Genomic DNA, 19,585 nt, shown 5'->3' with positions numbered 1-19,585 from the left:
AATAATAATAATAATAATAATAATAATAATAATAATAATAATAATAATAATAAAAGCCAGGTCCAACTATGTGCTATATGGTACAAAGAGATTCAATATAAAAGAATGAAGAAAGATACACTATGCTAGCACTAGTTCAAAGACAGCAAGAGTGCCTATATTAATATCAGACAAAGCAGAGTTCAGAACAAAGAATATATCACTAATGTATTTCATAAAGATAAAGGGGTTAATTTATTAAGTGCACATAACAATCCAAATGTTTTTCTGCCTTATGAGAGAGCTTCAAAATACAGGAGGCAAAAACTGATAAAACTATGAGAACTAGACAATTCCACAATTATCATCAGAGATTTCATCACCTCTCTCACAATATTTAACAGAAAAACTACACAGAAAATCAGTAGGGATTGATGAGATTTGAATAACATTATCAACTGACTTGACCTCACTGACATTTACAGAACACCCAAAAAGGGCAGAAGACTCATGCTTTTCATGTGCACACAGAACATTTATCAAGATAGATCATATTTTGGGCAATAAAACAAGTATCAATAAACTTAAAAGAATTTAATCATACAAAGTATGTTCTCTGATTACAATGGAATTAAAGCAAAATTCAATAAGAGATATCTAGAAAATTCCCAAATACTTGGAAATTAAATAATATCTTTACCTAAACAACTTACAGAGCAATAAATAAAAAGGAAATTAGAAAATTTTGAACTAAAAGAAAGTGGGAAAAAACCCAAAATACCATAATTTGTGGCATGGTATGACATTGTAACAGTACTTAGAGGCCAATTATGGCAATAAATTCCTATATTAGAAAAGAAGGTCTAAGAAAAATGACATTCGTCAATAAAATTGTTAAACCTCCACCCAGACTGCTTGGGACAAAAATCGAGAAGATACAAACTACCAATGTCAGAAATAAGAGAGGCTACAGATACTAAAAGAATAATAAAAGAATATTATAAACAACTTTAAGCCAATAAATTCAACAACTCAGAATGGACAAATTTAAACCTACAAAAAAGCTCACTTAAGAAAATGTTGAATAGCTCTATGTTTACTAAAGAAATTTAATTTGTAGTTTAAAACATTCCCTCCAAGAAAACTCTAGGCTTATATGTCTTCACTGACAAATTCTACCATGCATTTAAGACAGAAATAATATCACCCCTACACAGCTCTTCCAGAAAATTGACGAGAAGATAGTATTTCCCAACTCATTCTATGAGACCAACATTGCCCAGACACCAATATCTAGAAAATTCCCAGATACTTGGAAATTAAATAATACCTTTACCTAAACAACTCACAGAGCAGTAAGGAAATCAAAAAGGAAATCAGAAAATTTTGAAGTAAAAGAAAGTGGAAAAGATATTACAAGAAAAGAAAACCACAAATCTTAGAACACAAATATCAATATTCTAAACAAAATTTTAATACATCAAATCCAGCAATACATACAAAAAGAATAGTAATCAAAGACCAAATGCTCTCCATCTAAAATCAGAAACAAGAATCAGAAATAAGAATGTCCACTGTCACTTTTCTTCAACAATGTACTGAGGATTCTAGCCAGTGCAATATGGCAAGAAAAGACATTCAGATTGATTAAGATGTAAAACTATCTTTATTTGCAGAAAACATGATCATCTATTGTAGACACTAGTAAAAAAAAAAAAAAAAAAAAAAAAAGGTTACTAGAACCAGTAAGTTCAACAAGGTTGCAGAATACAAAATCAGTATTTTAAAATGAACTTTATTTCTACATACCAAGAATACGCAACCTGAAATTGAAATTTTAAAAACACCACTTACAAATAACACCAAAACCTGAAATACTTAGGGATAAATATGACAGAAGATGTGAAAAACTCACACATTGGAAATTATAAAACATTACTGAAATTAAGAAGACCTAAACAAATGGAGAAAACTACTGTCTTTACAAGTCAATTTTCTCCGTAAGTTAATCTACTAGATACAACATAATTCCAATGGAAAACTAAGTAGGCTTGCTTATCAAGAGTGACAAGTTGATTCCAAAATTCATATGCATATGCAAATGACTTAGAATAGCCTAAATAACTTTTTTTAAAGAACAGTTGGAAGACTAACACGATCTGATTTCAAGACTCATTAAAAGGCTGTAGCAATGAGTAAAGTGTGCTACTGGCATAATGACAAGCACATACATCAATGAATCAGAATAAAGACTCCAGAAAAGAATTCACATACATATATACAGACAACTCATTTTCAACAAGGGCTCAAACACAATTCAGGGAAGAAAGAGTTTTTCATCAAATGGTGCTGGAACAAATGAATATGCAATAGGTATTTCACATTCAACAATTCTAGAAAAAAAAAAAAAAGAACTCTGCGTAATAGTTACCATCATATACAAAAGTTAACTCAAAATGGACCACACACCTAAATCTAAAACTTAAAACTATAGAACTTCTAGAAATAAAAAGCACAATGCATAAAAGAACAAACCGACAATTGAACTTCATCAAAATCAAAAACTTTTGATCTTCAAAAAACAGTGTTAAGAGAATGAAAAGAAGCTATGCGCAGTGATTCAAGCCTGTAATCCCAGCACCTTGGGAGGTTGAGGCGGGACAACAGCTTGAGCCCAGAGTTCAAGACCAGCTTGGGCAACATAGTGAGACCATTTCTACACAAAATTTTTTAAAACATTAGCCAGGAGTGGTGGCAGGCATCTGTGGTTCCGGCTACTTGAGAGGCCAAGGTGGTAATATTGCTTGAGACCAGAGGTTCGAAGTTGCAGTGGGTCATGGTCATCATGCTACTGTACTCTAGCCTGGGCAATGGAGCAAGATGCTGTTTCAAAAAAATTAATAAATAATAGAGACTAAAAACATAAGCCTCAGACTGGGAGAAAATATTTGCAAATCATATATCTGACAGAGGACTGACATGTAAGCTATATAAAGAACTCTCAAAATAATGGGAAAAAATGTGAGATACGCAGATAAGAAAATAAGTACACGAAATGATCGCGTCACTTGTCACTAAAGAAATGCAAACTAAAATGACATCATTACACATCAGAGTGGCTAAATGAAAAGACTGACTATATCAAGTGTTGATGAGTACATGTATGAAATGGAACCCTCATACACTTGTGGTAGGAATGGAAAATGGTACAACCATTTTAGAAACTGTTTCAAAAAACAGTTTGTTTCTTAAGAAATTAAACATAAACTAGCCATATGATTCAGTCATTCCATTATGTATTTAACCAAAAGAAATGAAGACATTATCCATAAAAAATGATTTGTAAACAAACATTCTTAGCAGCTTTATTTGTAACAGCTCAAAACTGGAAACAACCTAAATGTCTATGAACAAGTGAAAGGATAAACCATTTGTGATATATCCATACAATGGAATACTACTCAACAATAAAAAAGAATGGACTACTGACACAAGTTACAACATGAATCAATCTCAAAATAATTATACTGAATGAAAGAAGCCAGATCTCTCCCCACCCCCAAAAAATAAATTATACAAAATTCTAGGAAGTACAGAATAATGTATAGAGCAACAGAGAACATATTGGTGGTTTCACAAAAAAGGGGTATAAGAGTTCAAAGGGAAGGGTTACAAACGGCACCAAAGAAGTTTTTGAGTGTGATGTATATGCTCATTATCCTAATTATGGTAAGGTTTTATGGGTATATATATATATATATGTACCAAATTGTATACCAGAATTGATCTCTTGGCCAAAACACAGCTGCCTGAGAATACCATAATAGAAAACAAATACTTAGCCGTTTCAATTACACTTAAGTAATAAAAGTCATGCCTTTCTTCTTCTAATAGTCCTTTCTTCTTCACACTTTTCTTAGCAGAGTGCACTAAATTCCTTCTCTTACCAATCTACATAGATTCTGGCATCCTCTTCTTGTAATATGGTCTGCAGTCTCAAGAAACCAAAAGCATTTCTACAATCAGATTAAAAACATCTACCATCACCAACTGATCACCACTTGAAAACTTCACAAACCAACATATACTACCCAGTAAACTTACTACAAAAGCCCAAATAAGAACCCTTAATCATGATCCTCTGAGATCACAATTTTCTTAAACTGAGGAATATTAATCACTTCCAAGCACTTCTAGTTACATAAACAAATCCACCTTAAACAAAAAAGAAAATATTTCCATTTTTAAATTTTGCAGCTTTACGACTTAATAATGCTTCTGTTTTCTTTACTATCAACTTTTCACTTTGTTTCAAAATCATGCTTTGAAGCATAAGGTGAATCAACAAGCAGTAAAGTTTCTAAAAACCTTTAAATCTTATTAAAATGGTCACTCTCAGAAGCAAATATCTATCGCTTCTCGGCCTTTTGATTAAGATCAAGTGTAGAAGCAAATATCTATTCACATCAAACTTTATAATGCAAAGCTGGTATGAATTTCTGCATATGATTTCGTCACCTATTTGTTTAAAAATTCTAATTACAGCAACAGTTTTCAATGGCAGGCAGGTTCCTCAGAACTGAAGAAAAACATAAGGATCTCGTTTTGTTCAATGAAACTAGATACTCCTACAAGGGGAAAAAGTTTGTAATACTAAACTAATAGTACAGAGTTTTAAAAATCCAACAGTACTGCAAAGTTTATAACAAAAACCAAGCCATTTTTTGAATGAGTAAACTGTAGTACAGCCATACCATAGAAAATTATTCAGCAATTTAAAAAAAAACTATTGATATCTACAACAAATGTGAATGGATCCAAAAGCATTAGGCTGAATGAAAAAACCCAAACCCAAAAGTTTATACGCTATATCATTCCACTTATATAATGTTCTCAAAACAACAAACTTATAGGGATATAGAACCAAATTAGGGGTTGCCACAGGTCAGAGTTGGAGAGAGGGTGTAACTATAAAGGGGTAACATAAGAGAATTTCTTTGTGGTGATAGAACAGTTCTATATCCCGATTGTGGTGGGAGTTACATGAATCTATACATATGATAAAATATCACAGAACTATGTAGTAGAAAAAAGAAAAAGTGCACGTAAAAATTGATAAAATAGAAGGTCAATAATTTAGTTATTAGTATTGTACCCATGTCATTTTCCTGGTTCTCATAATGTACTAAAGTTATGTAAAATGTTATCATTGAAGGAGGCTGAGTAGAGTACCTGGGAACTCACAGTATGATTTTTTGTGACTTTTTGTAAATCTAAAATTATTTCACAATGAAAAAGCTTAATATATACAACAAAAGGGGCAATAATGTGGAGACAAAAAGAACACTAAAGTATGATAAATTCAGGAACATAAAAAAGTATCCATAAAATAAGGACAAGAATGCTGCAATTCTAAAAAAATTAAAGAATAAGAAAAAGTTCTGAAAAATTCAAAATAATAGCAGAAATTTTTACAAGGTTACTAGAAGGGTTGAAAGAAAATATTGAACATATCCTTAAAAGAACAAAAATACAAAGAAATGGAAAATAAAGCATTTAAAAAGAGAACTAATGAAGGAGGTCAACATTCAACTAATATATGTTCTACAGAGAACAGAGAAAATAGAGGGGAGCACATTTTCAAGGAAATAATATAAGAAAAATTTCCGTAAGTAGCTGATACAAGTAGCACTCATATCAGAAAACTGTTGACAAATACACAAAACTATAATATAAAAAACTATATATAGCTCTGTAAAAAAACATGTATGTCTCCATAAAAGGCTATATACATGTTTTTGTCCATGTTTCCTGGCTCATAACTCCTACCACCCTTGTTATAATGTTGGGGGCACCTTAGGCCTCAGAAAACAGAATCTCTTTCTCTGACCTTCACCTGCCCTCTTTTCATGGCTCTTTTTTCTCTCCAAGGCAGGCCTTAGAAACTAAAAATACATTCTACTCTTCCCCTGCCTTTCTGTAATGGAGCTGACCATAAAGAAATCCCCTGACCTACTTTGCTTATAGGCCATAGGCCCCTCATTTCAGAAGGTGTCCTGTCCCATACCCTGGAGTTTGAGTGTGTTTTTTTTCCACTGACAATATTCCTATCCATTTGAATTAGTCAGACCTCAATAAAGAAGCAATATTTTAAATCCTATTTTTATTCTGGGAGAAAAATTAGCTGACTTTTTTTTTTTTACTATTCTAACAAATACCATATCCCCTGTTTCAGTTTTTTACACTAAAGCTTTTAAATGATTTTATATTAATATATTTTTGAAGCAACCGATTTGCTTTTTATAAGCATCGTTAATGTGTTAAGTCAGGATTTAGCAAACTACAGCTCATGGTCCAAATTCTACCCACTGCCTGATTTTGTAACTAAAGTATTATTGGAACACAGCCATGTCTATTCATGATTATTGTTCATGGCTGTTTTCATGCTACAATGACAAAGTTGAGTGATTAGGAAGGTGACTGTAGCCAACACAGCCAAAAATATTTACTATCCAACCCTATACAGAAAAAGTTTGTTGATCCCTGTATTAAATGTCAGTAACTATAATATAAAAAATGCTATCAAACCTCTAAATAGATTTAATAACAATTTATCTCTCATTTCCGTTTTTTGGTCAATTAGCCTTCTATAAACTTTCTGCTCTTCTGCTTAATATATGGTCAGTTTCCCAAGGAACAAAGGCTTAATAATGGAAAAGGGAAGTTCTCAACTGAAGAATTAGTTAAATTCTCAAAGATCACCTGTAAGTCTGTTGTCGGATATGTTTTTCCCATAAAACTATTTTTCAAATGATACTTAAATCCCAGATTACCCCCACAAAGACGACTTCAGCAAGAAATATATATAGCCTAAAAATAGTTTTAATACTATTTCTAAATCCTGACATCTTTCTCTTCTTCCTAAAATCCCACTGCAGCAGCAGCAGCAGCAACAGTAGCAGTAGCAGGGCCCAAGAGTATCTTTTCAAATTTCAACTGAAGTCACATGAAGACCCAGATACTAACATATGGTGATAAATGTTATAAGGAAAAATAAAGGTAACAAAAACAGAGTGTCACCATTTTGAATGGTCAAAGTAGAACTCTCTGAGGGGGAAATGTCTAAGCAAAGACCTAAACATGTAAGAAATAGAACTATGAAATACAGAAGGGAAGAGCAAATGCTAAGGCCCTGTGGTAAGAGTCATCCCTGGCTTTTTCAAGACATTCGAGAAGCCCAGGGTTGCTGGAGCATACAAAATAAGAATGACCATGAAAAAGGTAGCTCTTAGTTAGGCAAGACTAGAACAAGATTATGACAGGCCTTGAAGGAATGTTTAAAGGGTTTTTGCTTTTGTTTGAGCGAAATGGGTAGCAATGAAGTGTGAATTAAATGAACTAATTTACGTTTTAACAGGACCACTCTAGCTGCAAAGCAAACCATGGAAGAATAGGAGAAAGGAGGCAAAAGTAACACCAAGACACCATTTCAGAGGTTACTGTAAATAATCAGGCTAAAGCTGAAAGTGACTTGGACCAGTGTTATGGCAGAGTTACGTGTTAAAGAGTGTACTAGACTATATATTTTGAAGAATATGCCTCTGAAATTTACTGATGGATGAAATGTAGGAGGTGAGAGAAAAAGAAGAGTTAAGGATGACTCCATGATTTTGTCCTGAGCAATTGGAAGAATGGAAGTTCCATTTACTGAATGCAAGTGAGAGAGAGAGGACTAGGTTTAGAAATGTAGGTATGTCTTAGACATGTTAAAACTGAGATGCTCATTACACATCTGAGTGTACATAAGTCTGTGTATACTATGGACACATAAGTCTAAAGTTCAGGGGGAAAGTCCAGGCTAGAAATACAAATTTGGGAGTTGGCAGTCACTACTTAATATTCTTCAGCAACTTCCTAGCATGAAAAAAATTTTTTAAATAGCTAGCCACTATTAAAAATTGTTCAAAGCTAAATTAACGGTTGCACAGGTTTATTGTGTATCTGCTGAATAGTCATTTGTTCAACAAATATTTACTAAACAACTACATTGTGCCAGTTACTGATCGTGGTACTGTTAATGATTGAGAATAATATTATAATGCATGCATACACAACCAGTATTTTTCAAGCAATGCTTTTAAAAATTATAATTTTTTTAACTTTTGGAGTATAAAAGATATGAAGTACAAATACAAGACTCAGTTTTTAAAATATTTATCAAATGATTGTGAATATTTTAATAAACTTTTACAGACAGATTTTGATGGAGTCTCACTCTGTCGCCCAGGCTGGAGTGCAGTGGCGCACTCTCAGCTCACTGCAACCTCCACCTCTCGGGTTCAGGCAATTCCCCTGCCTCAGCCTCCCAAGTAACTGAGACTACAGGTGCCCACCACCACACCTGCCTAATTTTTTGTATTTTTAGTAGAGGTGGGGTTTCACCATGTTGACATGGCTGGTTTTGAACTCCTGACCTTGTGATCTGCCTGCCTTGGCCTCCCAAAGTGCTGGGATTACAGGCGTGAGCCACCACGCCCGGCCACAAAACAGATTTCTAAAGACAAATCACAGCCATCCCACAATCACCCCTTCCAAATGACCTTTGAAAACATAACCTTTTTCTATTAAATTCCTTCCATTATGCCTTTTATTCAATCCTAAATATCAAAATGAAAATTAAAAATCTATAGTGTAATTAGATTGATGAAATTAAAGACTAAGAGAATTTCTATCAGAGGCCCTTTGATGTTTTTGTAATTCAGTATGTCTAACTATCCTAAGAAATAGCCACAGAAACACAGAAACTTAGTTTAGGAAAAACCCTTTAGAAAATCTAGTCCAAACACTTATCTAATTCCTGAATCTTCACCTAGAAAGTGTCCTCGAATTGGCTGACCTACTGCTAATGACAGGGAAGGGGAACTTTCCTCTTTTTAAAGTTTCATTCTAGACTTGGAAAGTTCTGACTCTTAGGCTGTTTTTCCTTAACATTAAGGCTTATTAAACCTTTTTACCTAACCCAAGTTCAGGGTTTTGGCCCAGGTAATTCTTTGTTGTAAAGAGGCTGTTGTTTGCATTGTAGAATGTTTAACAGCATCCCTGGCCTCCATCCACCAGTATGCTAGTACTTCCTCCAGCTCCCCAACCACAAATGTCCCTAGACATTGCCAATGCCCACTGGAAGACATAAAATCACCTGGGCTGAAAACAACTGCCTTAGTTCTACCTGCTGGGACCAAATAACAACAACAACAATGCTAACACTTGGGCATTTAGAACAATACTGGGCACCTTAATCCTCAAAACCATCCCAATTTTACAGCTGAGAAAATGGAAACTTAGCGGCTAAGCAAGGTGCCTGAAATCATATAGTTAATTAAGTGCTGGGTCTGAGATGTGACCCAAGAGGTTCAATTTCAGAGTTCATGCTCCTAACTTCAAACAAGTCTGACTCAAACCATGTCTAACTGCTTTTCAAAGGAAAAGTCTTAAAATATCTGAAGATAGCTCTTATTATGACATTCCTTAATATCCAACCAGAGCTGTCACAAGATTTCTTTTTTTTTGAAAAAGATTCTCACTCTGTCATCCAGACTGGAGTGCAGTGGCGTGATCTCTGCTCACTGCAACCTCTGCCTCCTGGGTTCAAGCAATTCTCGTGCCTCAGCCTCTCAACATAGCTGGGGTTACAGGCGTGCACCAACACGCCCAGCTAATTTTTGTAATTTTAGTAGAGACGGGGTTTCGCCATGTTGTCCAGGCTGGTCTCAAACTCCTGGCCTCAAGCAACCTGCACACCTCAGCTTCCCCAAGTGCTGGGATTACAGGTGTGAGCCATCACGCACAGCCCAAGATTTCTCTTAAATTCTTAGTTCCTTAAACAGGCAACATATCCAACTTTTTCACATCCTTCCTTTTGAATATACACAGAACTAAAAATAATAATACTTTGGTATTCAGCACAGTTACTCTATTCTTCTTTTCCATTAATTGAGATGGATTTTTTAGGGGAGGGGTGAGGAAGAAGACGGGAAGCCATATGGTACTTTTGTCTTATATCTAGTTTACTGCCAACAGCCACCCTCAGGTCTTTTTCATATGTGATGCTGTAGAGCAATGCTACCTTAATGTATCCTGGTGTTTTAAAGGCCTTACGAATATACTCCCAAAAAGTTCATCTAAACTTAGTACAACAACTCAGCCTCAAAAATTATTTTGGATCATTTAGTGTATTACTTACTATCTCTCACTCCTCATTGTCACTGATAAATTTGATAATTTGCTTTCTCCATATAAGCAATATGACAAAGCAAAGAACAAAGCCACCTTTCAAGATTAATCAATCTCTGGATGGGGTCATTTAAAGTCAGAACTGGTGTAATTAATTATCACGATCAGCTGGTAGCTAACTTATTGTTCCCCCACCTTACTCTCAAGGATATAAAAATGACTTTACCAAAAGCTAAGCTTAAGTCCAAATATATCATAGCGTTGCTAGTCTACTAACTGCATCAGAGAAAAATCTAAGTTGGTCTGACAATCTAATTTTAACAAACCTATTCCTAATCATTTTTAAACTGTTTTTCTTCAAGTTAGTCATAAATGAGTCCTTTCCATTTTTAATTACAAAATCTCCTACCTGTTTCAAAATCAAGCCCAGAATCTCCCATCTTTTAGCAGTTCTTGTATTCTCAGAAAATCTTCAAAGATCACAAATAATAACAATAATTTTAAGGTGTTGCATGCAGTTCCTTTTATAAGATGTTTTAAATGGCCCAGAAGACAACTCACTTTATCAGATGCATTCTTTACCTCTATACTCATATTGGCCTTTATGTCCTTCCTATCAATGTTTGTCTTATTATTTTTGTTAGAGATGGTGGTGGTTTCCTCTTTGACTTTGACAAAGAAGCTTCAAGAGCTAAAGATTTTTCCCCCTCAGTGTCATGCATTATTATTATACTTTCCTTGATTATTCTTCTTACATTAAATGTAATATAAGAAAACTTTTATGGTGGTCTTGGCATTTTTCTGAAGTCTCAGTTCACCTGAGCTCTAGTTTTCCTGACTTTTTATTTATTTTGTATACTTTATTATGGTTCTCTTACTATTTGCTTTGTTTTAAAAGTAATGGGTACGCCTTTAAAGACTTCACTGTGTAATGACAGTGAAGATCTTTCTCTGTCAGAAAACTAATCAAAATTGCATTTTTACTTAACTCCTTACAACACTCTTTCTTTTTGGAGATATTTATGCTGTGAAATCATGCTGATCTTTTCTCTGATCAATTATCAGAAAAATGCGGATTGGTGAAATAAATTACAAAATATATACGTACAAAACACTATGTAATCTTTTAAAATTATGCAATAGAAGATCACTTCATGACTAAAGGATGTTCTTAATTAAATTTCTTTTTTTTCAAGGATAGGTTACATAACAGTACTACAGTAATGTCTTTTTAAGTGCATATGTGTTATTTTATATTTTTATATATACACAGAAAAAATAGGCTATATGACAAAATATTTAGTTTTCTTTTGACAGTAGAAAAACTTATTTTCATTTTCTTCTATATGTTTTTCTGGGCTTACCAAATTTACCTAATGAATATGTACCATTTTCACAATAAGACAGACATTATTATCTTCAAAGAATCAGCAGAACCAGGGAAAAGTATCCTACAAAGTATAAGATTAAAAGGTCTAGCTTGAGATTCTGCTTTTAAAACTCTATTTAACAAGCTTAGAAAAACATTTCTGGACCCTAAGCCACAAAAAAGGTCAATACAACATACCACAAACAGAACTATATAAATAAGTCATGACAACCATAAGATGACCATTCAAACTTTTAAAAATTAAATGGGGGAAATTAAAAGAACTTCCTTATACTTCAAGGAAAGAATGTTATAAACCATTTAAATACATTAAAAACAAAGTAAATGTAAAATGCTATATATCCCAAAAGTCCATATAAAATTAAGGATCAGCAGGATAAAGGTAATAAAGACAGAAGGAATAAAACCATTATTCAAAATGTTTTAAATTGTTGTAAAATTTCCTAATAAAGTGAGCAATATCACCTGTTAAGATTTTAAATCTCACAGGAAAAACCATTATCCTAGAAATTTTGTCTGGTTGAAAATTAATATTCACTAATCCAAAACCTCAGTGGCAGTAGTTAGATCATCTATTCAGATTCTGGGTTCTCTGACTTGAAAGAAAGTCATTTTAACCAATTAGAGCTTTATCATTTAAGTACATTGAGTTCTGTAAAATACTATACATAAATGATTCAGTTAACCCTTAGTTCATCCAAATGTAAAAATATATTCAATTCCTTCTTTAGAAAATTATTTCAATTATTTCATTTATCTTGAATTTATTTTCAAACACATCAAAAATATTATTTCAAAATTACTCTCTCCTTAAATTTTTAATGATATTCATAAAAAACAACACCAAACACAATGCATCAAACCCACGAAAACAATAAAAACATATTTCATTTATTTTAAGTAACTTGTCATTAAACTGAAAATCAGACATATGATCTTTTATCTTTAGTCATGTAAATGATCATAATAAAACAAAGGTCACACATATCCCTCTCAATCTTTCTTTCAAATTCATATATGTAAATAATTATAACCCAGAGATATCATGTAAGAAATGAATACACACCTTCCTTTAGTATATGCCAAGGTAGACACACAAAAACAAGAAAAAAAATTTGAAATCAGAGTATAAAGGGACTCTGCTCTTTCAAACAATGAAGCACTGAAAGCCAGGTCAGCATCCTTGGGCATTACTAGGAAACTTTAGCACATCTGATATTTCCATCATCTTCAAGATTCCTTTGAACAATCAGAAAATTCCCCAATCTCCCCCTACCTCACCTGTCCATAGACTTCCTTTAGCTTCCTCCCTCTACTGTGTAATACTGCTGTTGCAATATTTAGGCTTTAAATGTTCAGAGATACAACCCCCTCTACATATTAATTCAGTTTATTTTCTCACAGACACTGACTCAGCCGTGGGTTGTGCAGCACTGACGTTTCTAACAAAACAGCATCGTGTGAGCTGTGATCGTCCCATTTCTCCATCTCTGAGCAGTGATTGGATATTGTAATTGATAGACAGGCATAACAAAACGCAGGAGTTGAGGGCTTAGAAATATGTAGATATGTTGCCAAATGCCATCTGTAAAGCTAATTCTAGCTCTGCCAGCTTGCCAGGGTTTAGAAAACTAGGATACAGCTAACTTTCTTTTTCCTTTCAATATTTTATTGGGCATCCATTCTGGACAAGAAAGCTCTTTAAAATCAAAGAGAAAATATTATTGTACTTAATTAAGAATCCACTCAAGAACTATTCTTTAAAGCAACCAAACTTTTGCATTTCTAAACTGCTGCTAGGGCTATGAAGTGATTTAAAAGGGAAACTGGAATGTTCAGACTTTATGCAGTCTCAGGAGAAACGAGCATGCGTACTTCCATGTGGGAATGAAACCTTGCGGCATAGTCCACTCAATGTATCATGCATTTATCTTTAGTAACCTGAGTGGACTGCAGACCTGAGTTTTATATGGTCATATTCCACCCAATTCAAATATATAAGAGCTTTTAGTGTAACATCTATCTAGACATTTTAACCTCCTTATACAGAAAAAGTGCTTTTCTTTTTCTTTTTTAAATAGCAAAAACTCCTCTAACAAAATTTAAAAAGAAGTTGTCACAAAACCAGACCAAATACATTTCAACTGAAATGATCTTTAACATCTTCAGCAGGCTACCAAACTGTATTATATAGATATCATACAAGTATACAACTAATGCACTTTCTATATAACTATACAACTACTCACCCAGAAATAAGTTGAGCAACTTATAAACAAATTCAGTAATTTTAAAACTAATTTTAAACCAATTCAGTAAATCTTAAACAAATTCAATCATATAGACCTGCTGAGAGACCATAGACACCCTAAAAGTCCATCCATGTTCAGATTAGTTCTCTAACTGTAAACAAATTTTTTTTTTTTTTTTTTTTTTTTGAGATGGAGTCTCGCTCTGTCGCCCAGGCTGGAGTGCAGTGGCCGGATCTCAGCTCACTGCAAGCTCTGCCTCCCAGGTTTTTATGCCATTCTCCTGCCTCAGCCTCCCGAGTAGCTGGGACTACAGGCGCCCGCCACCTCGCCCGGCTAGGTTTTTGTATTTTTTAGTAGAGACGGGGTTTCACCATGTTAGCCAGGATGATCTAGATCTCCTGACCTCGTGATCCGCCCATCTTGGCCTCCCAAAGTGCTGGGATTACAGGCTTGAGCCACCGCGCCTGGCCGCTAACTGTAAACAAATTTTTTAAAGAGATACATACCTACATTCAAAAGAAAAGTTTAAAAAAGAAAGCACCTTTTACTGAATATTCCCAACACAAAAAAAAGATAAATCTTTGAGATGATGGACATGCTACTTACTCTGATATGATCACTGTATGATACACAAATCATATCACTATGTACCCCATAAATATACACGATCATGTGCCAGTTTTTTTAATTTTTTAATCTTTTGAAAAAAGAAGAAAGAAAATGATCAAAAATAAAATGTAATACTTAAATGATTTTTTAAAGTACCTAAAGTTGTTTAGATAGAACAGAAACCACAAGGCAATGCTCCCAAACTCTCAAACCTTCCTGGTAAATACACATTAGATAGTAACTGTTGCTGTTACTTTTATAAATCAAAAAATCTATTTTTATGCTAGCCAGCAAGGAAAAGTAGGGAAAAACTCAAAAGTACAAGACTAGAAAAAGTCAGGCTATTCCAAAACATAAAAAGAACAAAACACAAATTTCAATAAGACAAAATTTAGATTATCTATAAAAACTAAACAATAAAGTATGCTTATTTCCTTACATTATAGATTTAAATCCCCAACTGTTCAAGGTGACAATGTGCCCAATTTAAAAACCATATTTCTCAGTCTCCCTGATCCAGAGATGGCCATATGACATGATTCTAGCCAATGACTGGTTTATAAGCAGGTATCTGCTGGAAATTTCTGAGAAATTTAATTTCCTGATATAAATGAAGCCCTTTTCCACTGTATCCTTTTTCCTTCTTGTCTAGAAAGTGAACATGATATTTGGAACTACAATATCCACCTTGTGATAATGAGAGGAAAGCCAAGAAAATAAGAGATTTTTGACCCTAACATCCTTAAGCCACTAAACATGCATCTGCCATTGCCTATCTCTGGATTTCTTATATAAAAGAAAAATAAACCCCTAATATCAGCTAGTGTTTAGCCTTGTTTTCTTGTACTCAAACATACCTAAATAAAATACACAATATTCAAAAAAGGAATCACAGTAGGAGAGGCATGATGAAACAAAATCAGCCATGAGTTGGTAACTTAAAGCTAGGCGATGAATACCAGGGGTTCATTATATCTGTTCTATTTTGCATGTATTTAAAATATACCGTAATAAGCTATTTAAAATTTGAAAAAGAAAACAATGAGAAACTTGTTTATAAATTCCAGCTCTGCTATTTACAAGTTGGATGGTCCTGGGCAAGTTTACTAATTTCGTTTTTTTTTTCATTTGCCAAATGGGAACAATACTACTATCCACAGAGCTCCACCTTCAGTTCCAGGCAAGGTAATCTGAAGATCCCTGCCAGAAATGTCCTCCATCTACCTAATACTCTAATCATCCAGGATTAGCTCAAGTCTCATTTTCACCTACTCAAGCTGATGATGATTCCTTCTCTGAACCCTTATTTTACAACTCATTATCATCGTTTAAGTGACTTATTGTCCTCTAATAGTTCCATATGTTGACACTAAACCATTCCATAACAGTACACTTTTGAATCTCTCCTGAACTGAAGGCAAGTTCTCATTAATACCTGCTATTACTTTTTAAAACCTCTCAATTAATTTACTATCAATTCAAAAAGTAACACTTTAAAAAAGTCAAATCGTACTTTTTAAGTGTCCTAAGTTATATGTTCCTAAGCATATAGGGACAGGAGGTCTCTAAAAGTTCTTCCTCGAGCAGATTTTCCATGAATGAGGCTAAAATAAACTCATTTAAAGGACTTCATAGTCTTTGCATTAAAAAAAAAATCAATTCACTGGTATTTATTTTGCATTTTATTTTAATGTTTTTCACTCAAATAACCCTAAATACTGCTGCAGTCTACCTAAAAATAGCTCCAATTAGCTTGTTGTGGTGGTGGTGAGTGTCTGTAGTCCTAGGTACTCCAGAGGCTGAGGAGGGAGGATTGCTTAAGCCTAGGAAGCAGAGGTTGCAGTAAGTTGAGATGGTGCCACTGCACTCCAGCCTGACTGACAAAGTGAGAACCCATTTCAAAAAAAAAAAAAAAAAGAGTAAAAACAGCACTAAAAAGTTACTGATGTTACAGCTATCAAGAAGAGCTTTGCTATTTGTTATTGACAATGAAACAATAATGAAAAACGTACTGTTCGTTTTTATAAATTTTTCCCGCTGTTATGTACGCAGCTTTTATAAAACAATGGCTTATTTTTTCCGTTGTCACCTCTTCATTATATAATGCAGTATTACACCTCAGCAGAAAAACAGCAAGAACTAGGATGAATACTATATAATTCACTTGAAAAAAATACACATATATATATATAACATAGTAGATATAAATACAGCCTCACACTTAATGTGATAAAACCAATACTTTTTTTTTTTTTTGAGACAGAATCTCACTCTGTCACCCAGGCTGGAATGCAGTGGCCTACTGTAACCTCCGCCTACCAGGTTCAAGCAATTCTCATGCCTCAGCCTCCCAAGCAGCTGGAATTACAGGTGCATGCCACCATTCCTGGCTAATTTTTGTATTTTTAGTACAGATGGGGTTTTGTCATGTTGGCCAGGCTGGTCTCAAACTCCTGACCTCAAGTGATCTGCCTGCCTCAGCCTCCCAAAGTGTTGGGATTAAAGGCATGAACCACCACACCTGGTAAAACCAACATCTCTTTAATCTAAATGACAAAATAATTTCCATGAAATAGAGAAAAAGAACAAAAGCCCCAGTTTGGATGTTGACACACACACACACACACACACACACACACACACACACACACACACAGAATGAACAAACATAAAAAAATAAAAAAACACTCATACCATTTGGCATGGACTTATGGATTATAAGAAAGTCAACTTAGTATTAACATTTTAGACCTCATCACATTAAAAGTCCACAATAAAAGTGAACATGTTATCAGGAGACTTAAAAAGTACCAATCACACAAATTTTCTAGCTATATTGTATGAAGTATCTGAACTATTTCTCTAAAATCACAAAAACTATTTCATTATTACAATACTACGGCTTTTTTTTTTTTCAAGAAAGCTGGTATTTGTTATCAGTGTTAAGGAAAAATTTATATTCAAGTAAGTTAAATGCTCAATAATATGCCCTAAATAATATTCATAGATTTTGCTTTATGAAAACATGCTTACATACCTGTAATATGTGAGGTTTCTGAGTTGTCAATTAACATCTTAAAATTTCAGATCAAAGTGTATAAAAATGAGGTATTCCTCATTAAGTTACACAGCAGAAAATGAAAGTTTTAAAAATAATAGATAGATTGGCTGAAACTTGAAATGAATTTTATTTCATGCAGCAAACTTTAAATAAACCAGTAGAGTCAGTCCAGAAAGATTAATTTTTCTCATTAATAAGAAGGATAACAACACAATATAAACTCAGTTAAAAATGTATGAAGCAAACGCTGACATAAATCTATATATTAGGCTGGGCGCAGTGGCTCAAGCCTGTAATCCCACTTTGGGAGGCCGAGACGGGCGGATCACGAGGTCAGGAGATCGAGACCATCCTGGCTAACCCGGTGAAACCCCGTCTCTACTAAAAAATACAAAAAAAAAAAAAAAACTAGCCGGGTGAGGTGGTGGGCGCCTGTAGTCCCAGCTACTCGGGAGGCTGAGGCAGGAGAATGGCATAAACCCGGGAGGCGGAGCTTGCAGTGAGCTGAGATCCGGCCACTGCACTCCAGCCTGGGCGACAGAGCAAAACTCCATCTCAAAAAAAAAAAAAAAAAAAAAATCTATATATTATCCTGTGTAAGGTACACAATGTATTTAGAGCACAAAATACATTCCTATTAGGGAGTTTTAAATACAAAGAACTAACCTGTCATGTGAGAGTCCCCAGTTAAGTAAATTATAGCATTTATTCATGGGGTCAATTAGGGAGATTTTTACCATCTTTAGAAACAGAAATATTCAAATACAAATATTAAAAAATTAAAAAGAAATGTTTCTCCAAAAGTTATCTGTGGAGACAGATAAACATTCATAATGTTTTGTAAAATATTCTCCATCCTCTGACAGGAATTGCCACAACCAAATGCAGCAGTATTCTTTACAATCAGTTTCAGCAGAGTTTTCATATGCGAAATACATGTTTTCTACCTACCTTGAATGTTTATAAAGTTTTCGAGGTCTACTATGCAATTTCCGATCCCAATTCTCTGGATCACTGGAGTTACCGTCATAGGGATGAGGCCGTCCTGCCATCCCACTCCAAGCTTCCTCACACTATTGCTCTGAAAGCACACATGTAGCACCCATAACCTACATAAAAGAGCAGTGTTGACCTTTAAATCTATTCCATGCAGAATAAAATAGTCATAGAATTGTACAGACTTGATATTACTGTGATATATTTTTAAAGTGATGAATAGATTATAAAATACTAACCATACAAATGCCACAAATCAAATTAAAATAAACACCAGAGGTCTTTTTAGGTACTTTTCATTTGATTTGTCTATTAAATCTGCTACCACTATGTAACAGTTTAATAATGTGCTATTTATATTTAGTAAATATACTTAAACAACTGCTGTATAGGTACCTCATGTATCCAAATATCATTATGGTACCAAAAAGGCAAAAACAATTCTACAGAATGATTCTTTTAGACAAAATTTCACTTGGAACACATTTCCTAATTACTAAAAGCTTAAGATGCTTAGGAAAGCATATAGTAAAAACAAATAACCAATGTTATTATTTCTTTAATGAAGTTAAAAACTCTGAATAGAAATTTAATTTTTACTCAAAAATAAATGTATGTAAACATTCTGATGTTTTCTTATAGTGCAATAACCATAAAAATGTTTTATCAATTCAATTCATATACTTCATGCCTTTTCACATGTGAGGCTTGTAAATGCTATTTCTACTACAGTCAAATGAAATGATAAGGAAACTCACTTAACAACAGCTTTACAGAATATCTGAGCTAAACACTTTTAAACCACATTCACTATCCAATTTAATCTTCACAATCATCTTGCAAAGCAGGCATTATGATCCCCATATACAGACTAGAAAGCCTCAGAATTTTAGTAATTTTGCCAAAGGTCACAATGCTGCTGAACGGTATTATAAAGAACAATGATAATTCGCTATATAGAACAAAATCTTGATCTTGAAAAATGCTGAGACTAAAGTATTTGTTTGGAAATAGATGATTTGACTTTCAGAAATTGCTGACACCAAAAAAGAAACCAAATGAAGTTAA

The 19,585-nt window shown here is 33.8% G+C and overlaps 1 protein-coding gene across 6 annotated transcripts in view; it reads right to left on the bottom strand.

Annotated features, from left to right (window-relative positions):
• Window positions 1-19,585, bottom strand: part of BTBD10 (BTB domain containing 10) — a 73,405-nt gene that overhangs the window by 34,181 nt on the left and 19,639 nt on the right. For 2 of the 6 annotated variants that reach the window (XM_023230945.2, XM_023230946.2), the window contains exon 2: window positions 18,473-18,630. The exons of 2 other annotated variants lie outside the window; for them this stretch is intronic. In XM_023230945.2, the coding sequence (XP_023086713.1) occupies window positions 18,473-18,573 (101 nt within the window). In that variant the 5' untranslated portion in view covers window positions 18,574-18,630. Of the gene's footprint in view, window positions 1-12,665; window positions 12,806-18,472; window positions 18,631-19,585 lie in introns of those variants that run through there. 2 more of the 6 variants (XM_023230947.2, XM_023230952.2) reach the window with 2 other exon arrangements.

The sequence above is a fragment of the Piliocolobus tephrosceles genome, chromosome 13 (genome assembly GCF_002776525.5).
Source record: "Piliocolobus tephrosceles isolate RC106 chromosome 13, ASM277652v3, whole genome shotgun sequence".
NCBI classification, from domain to species: domain Eukaryota; kingdom Metazoa; phylum Chordata; class Mammalia; order Primates; family Cercopithecidae; genus Piliocolobus; species Piliocolobus tephrosceles.
Note: the sequence above shows the minus strand (reverse complement) of the source record. Positions and strands in the feature narration are given on the sequence as shown.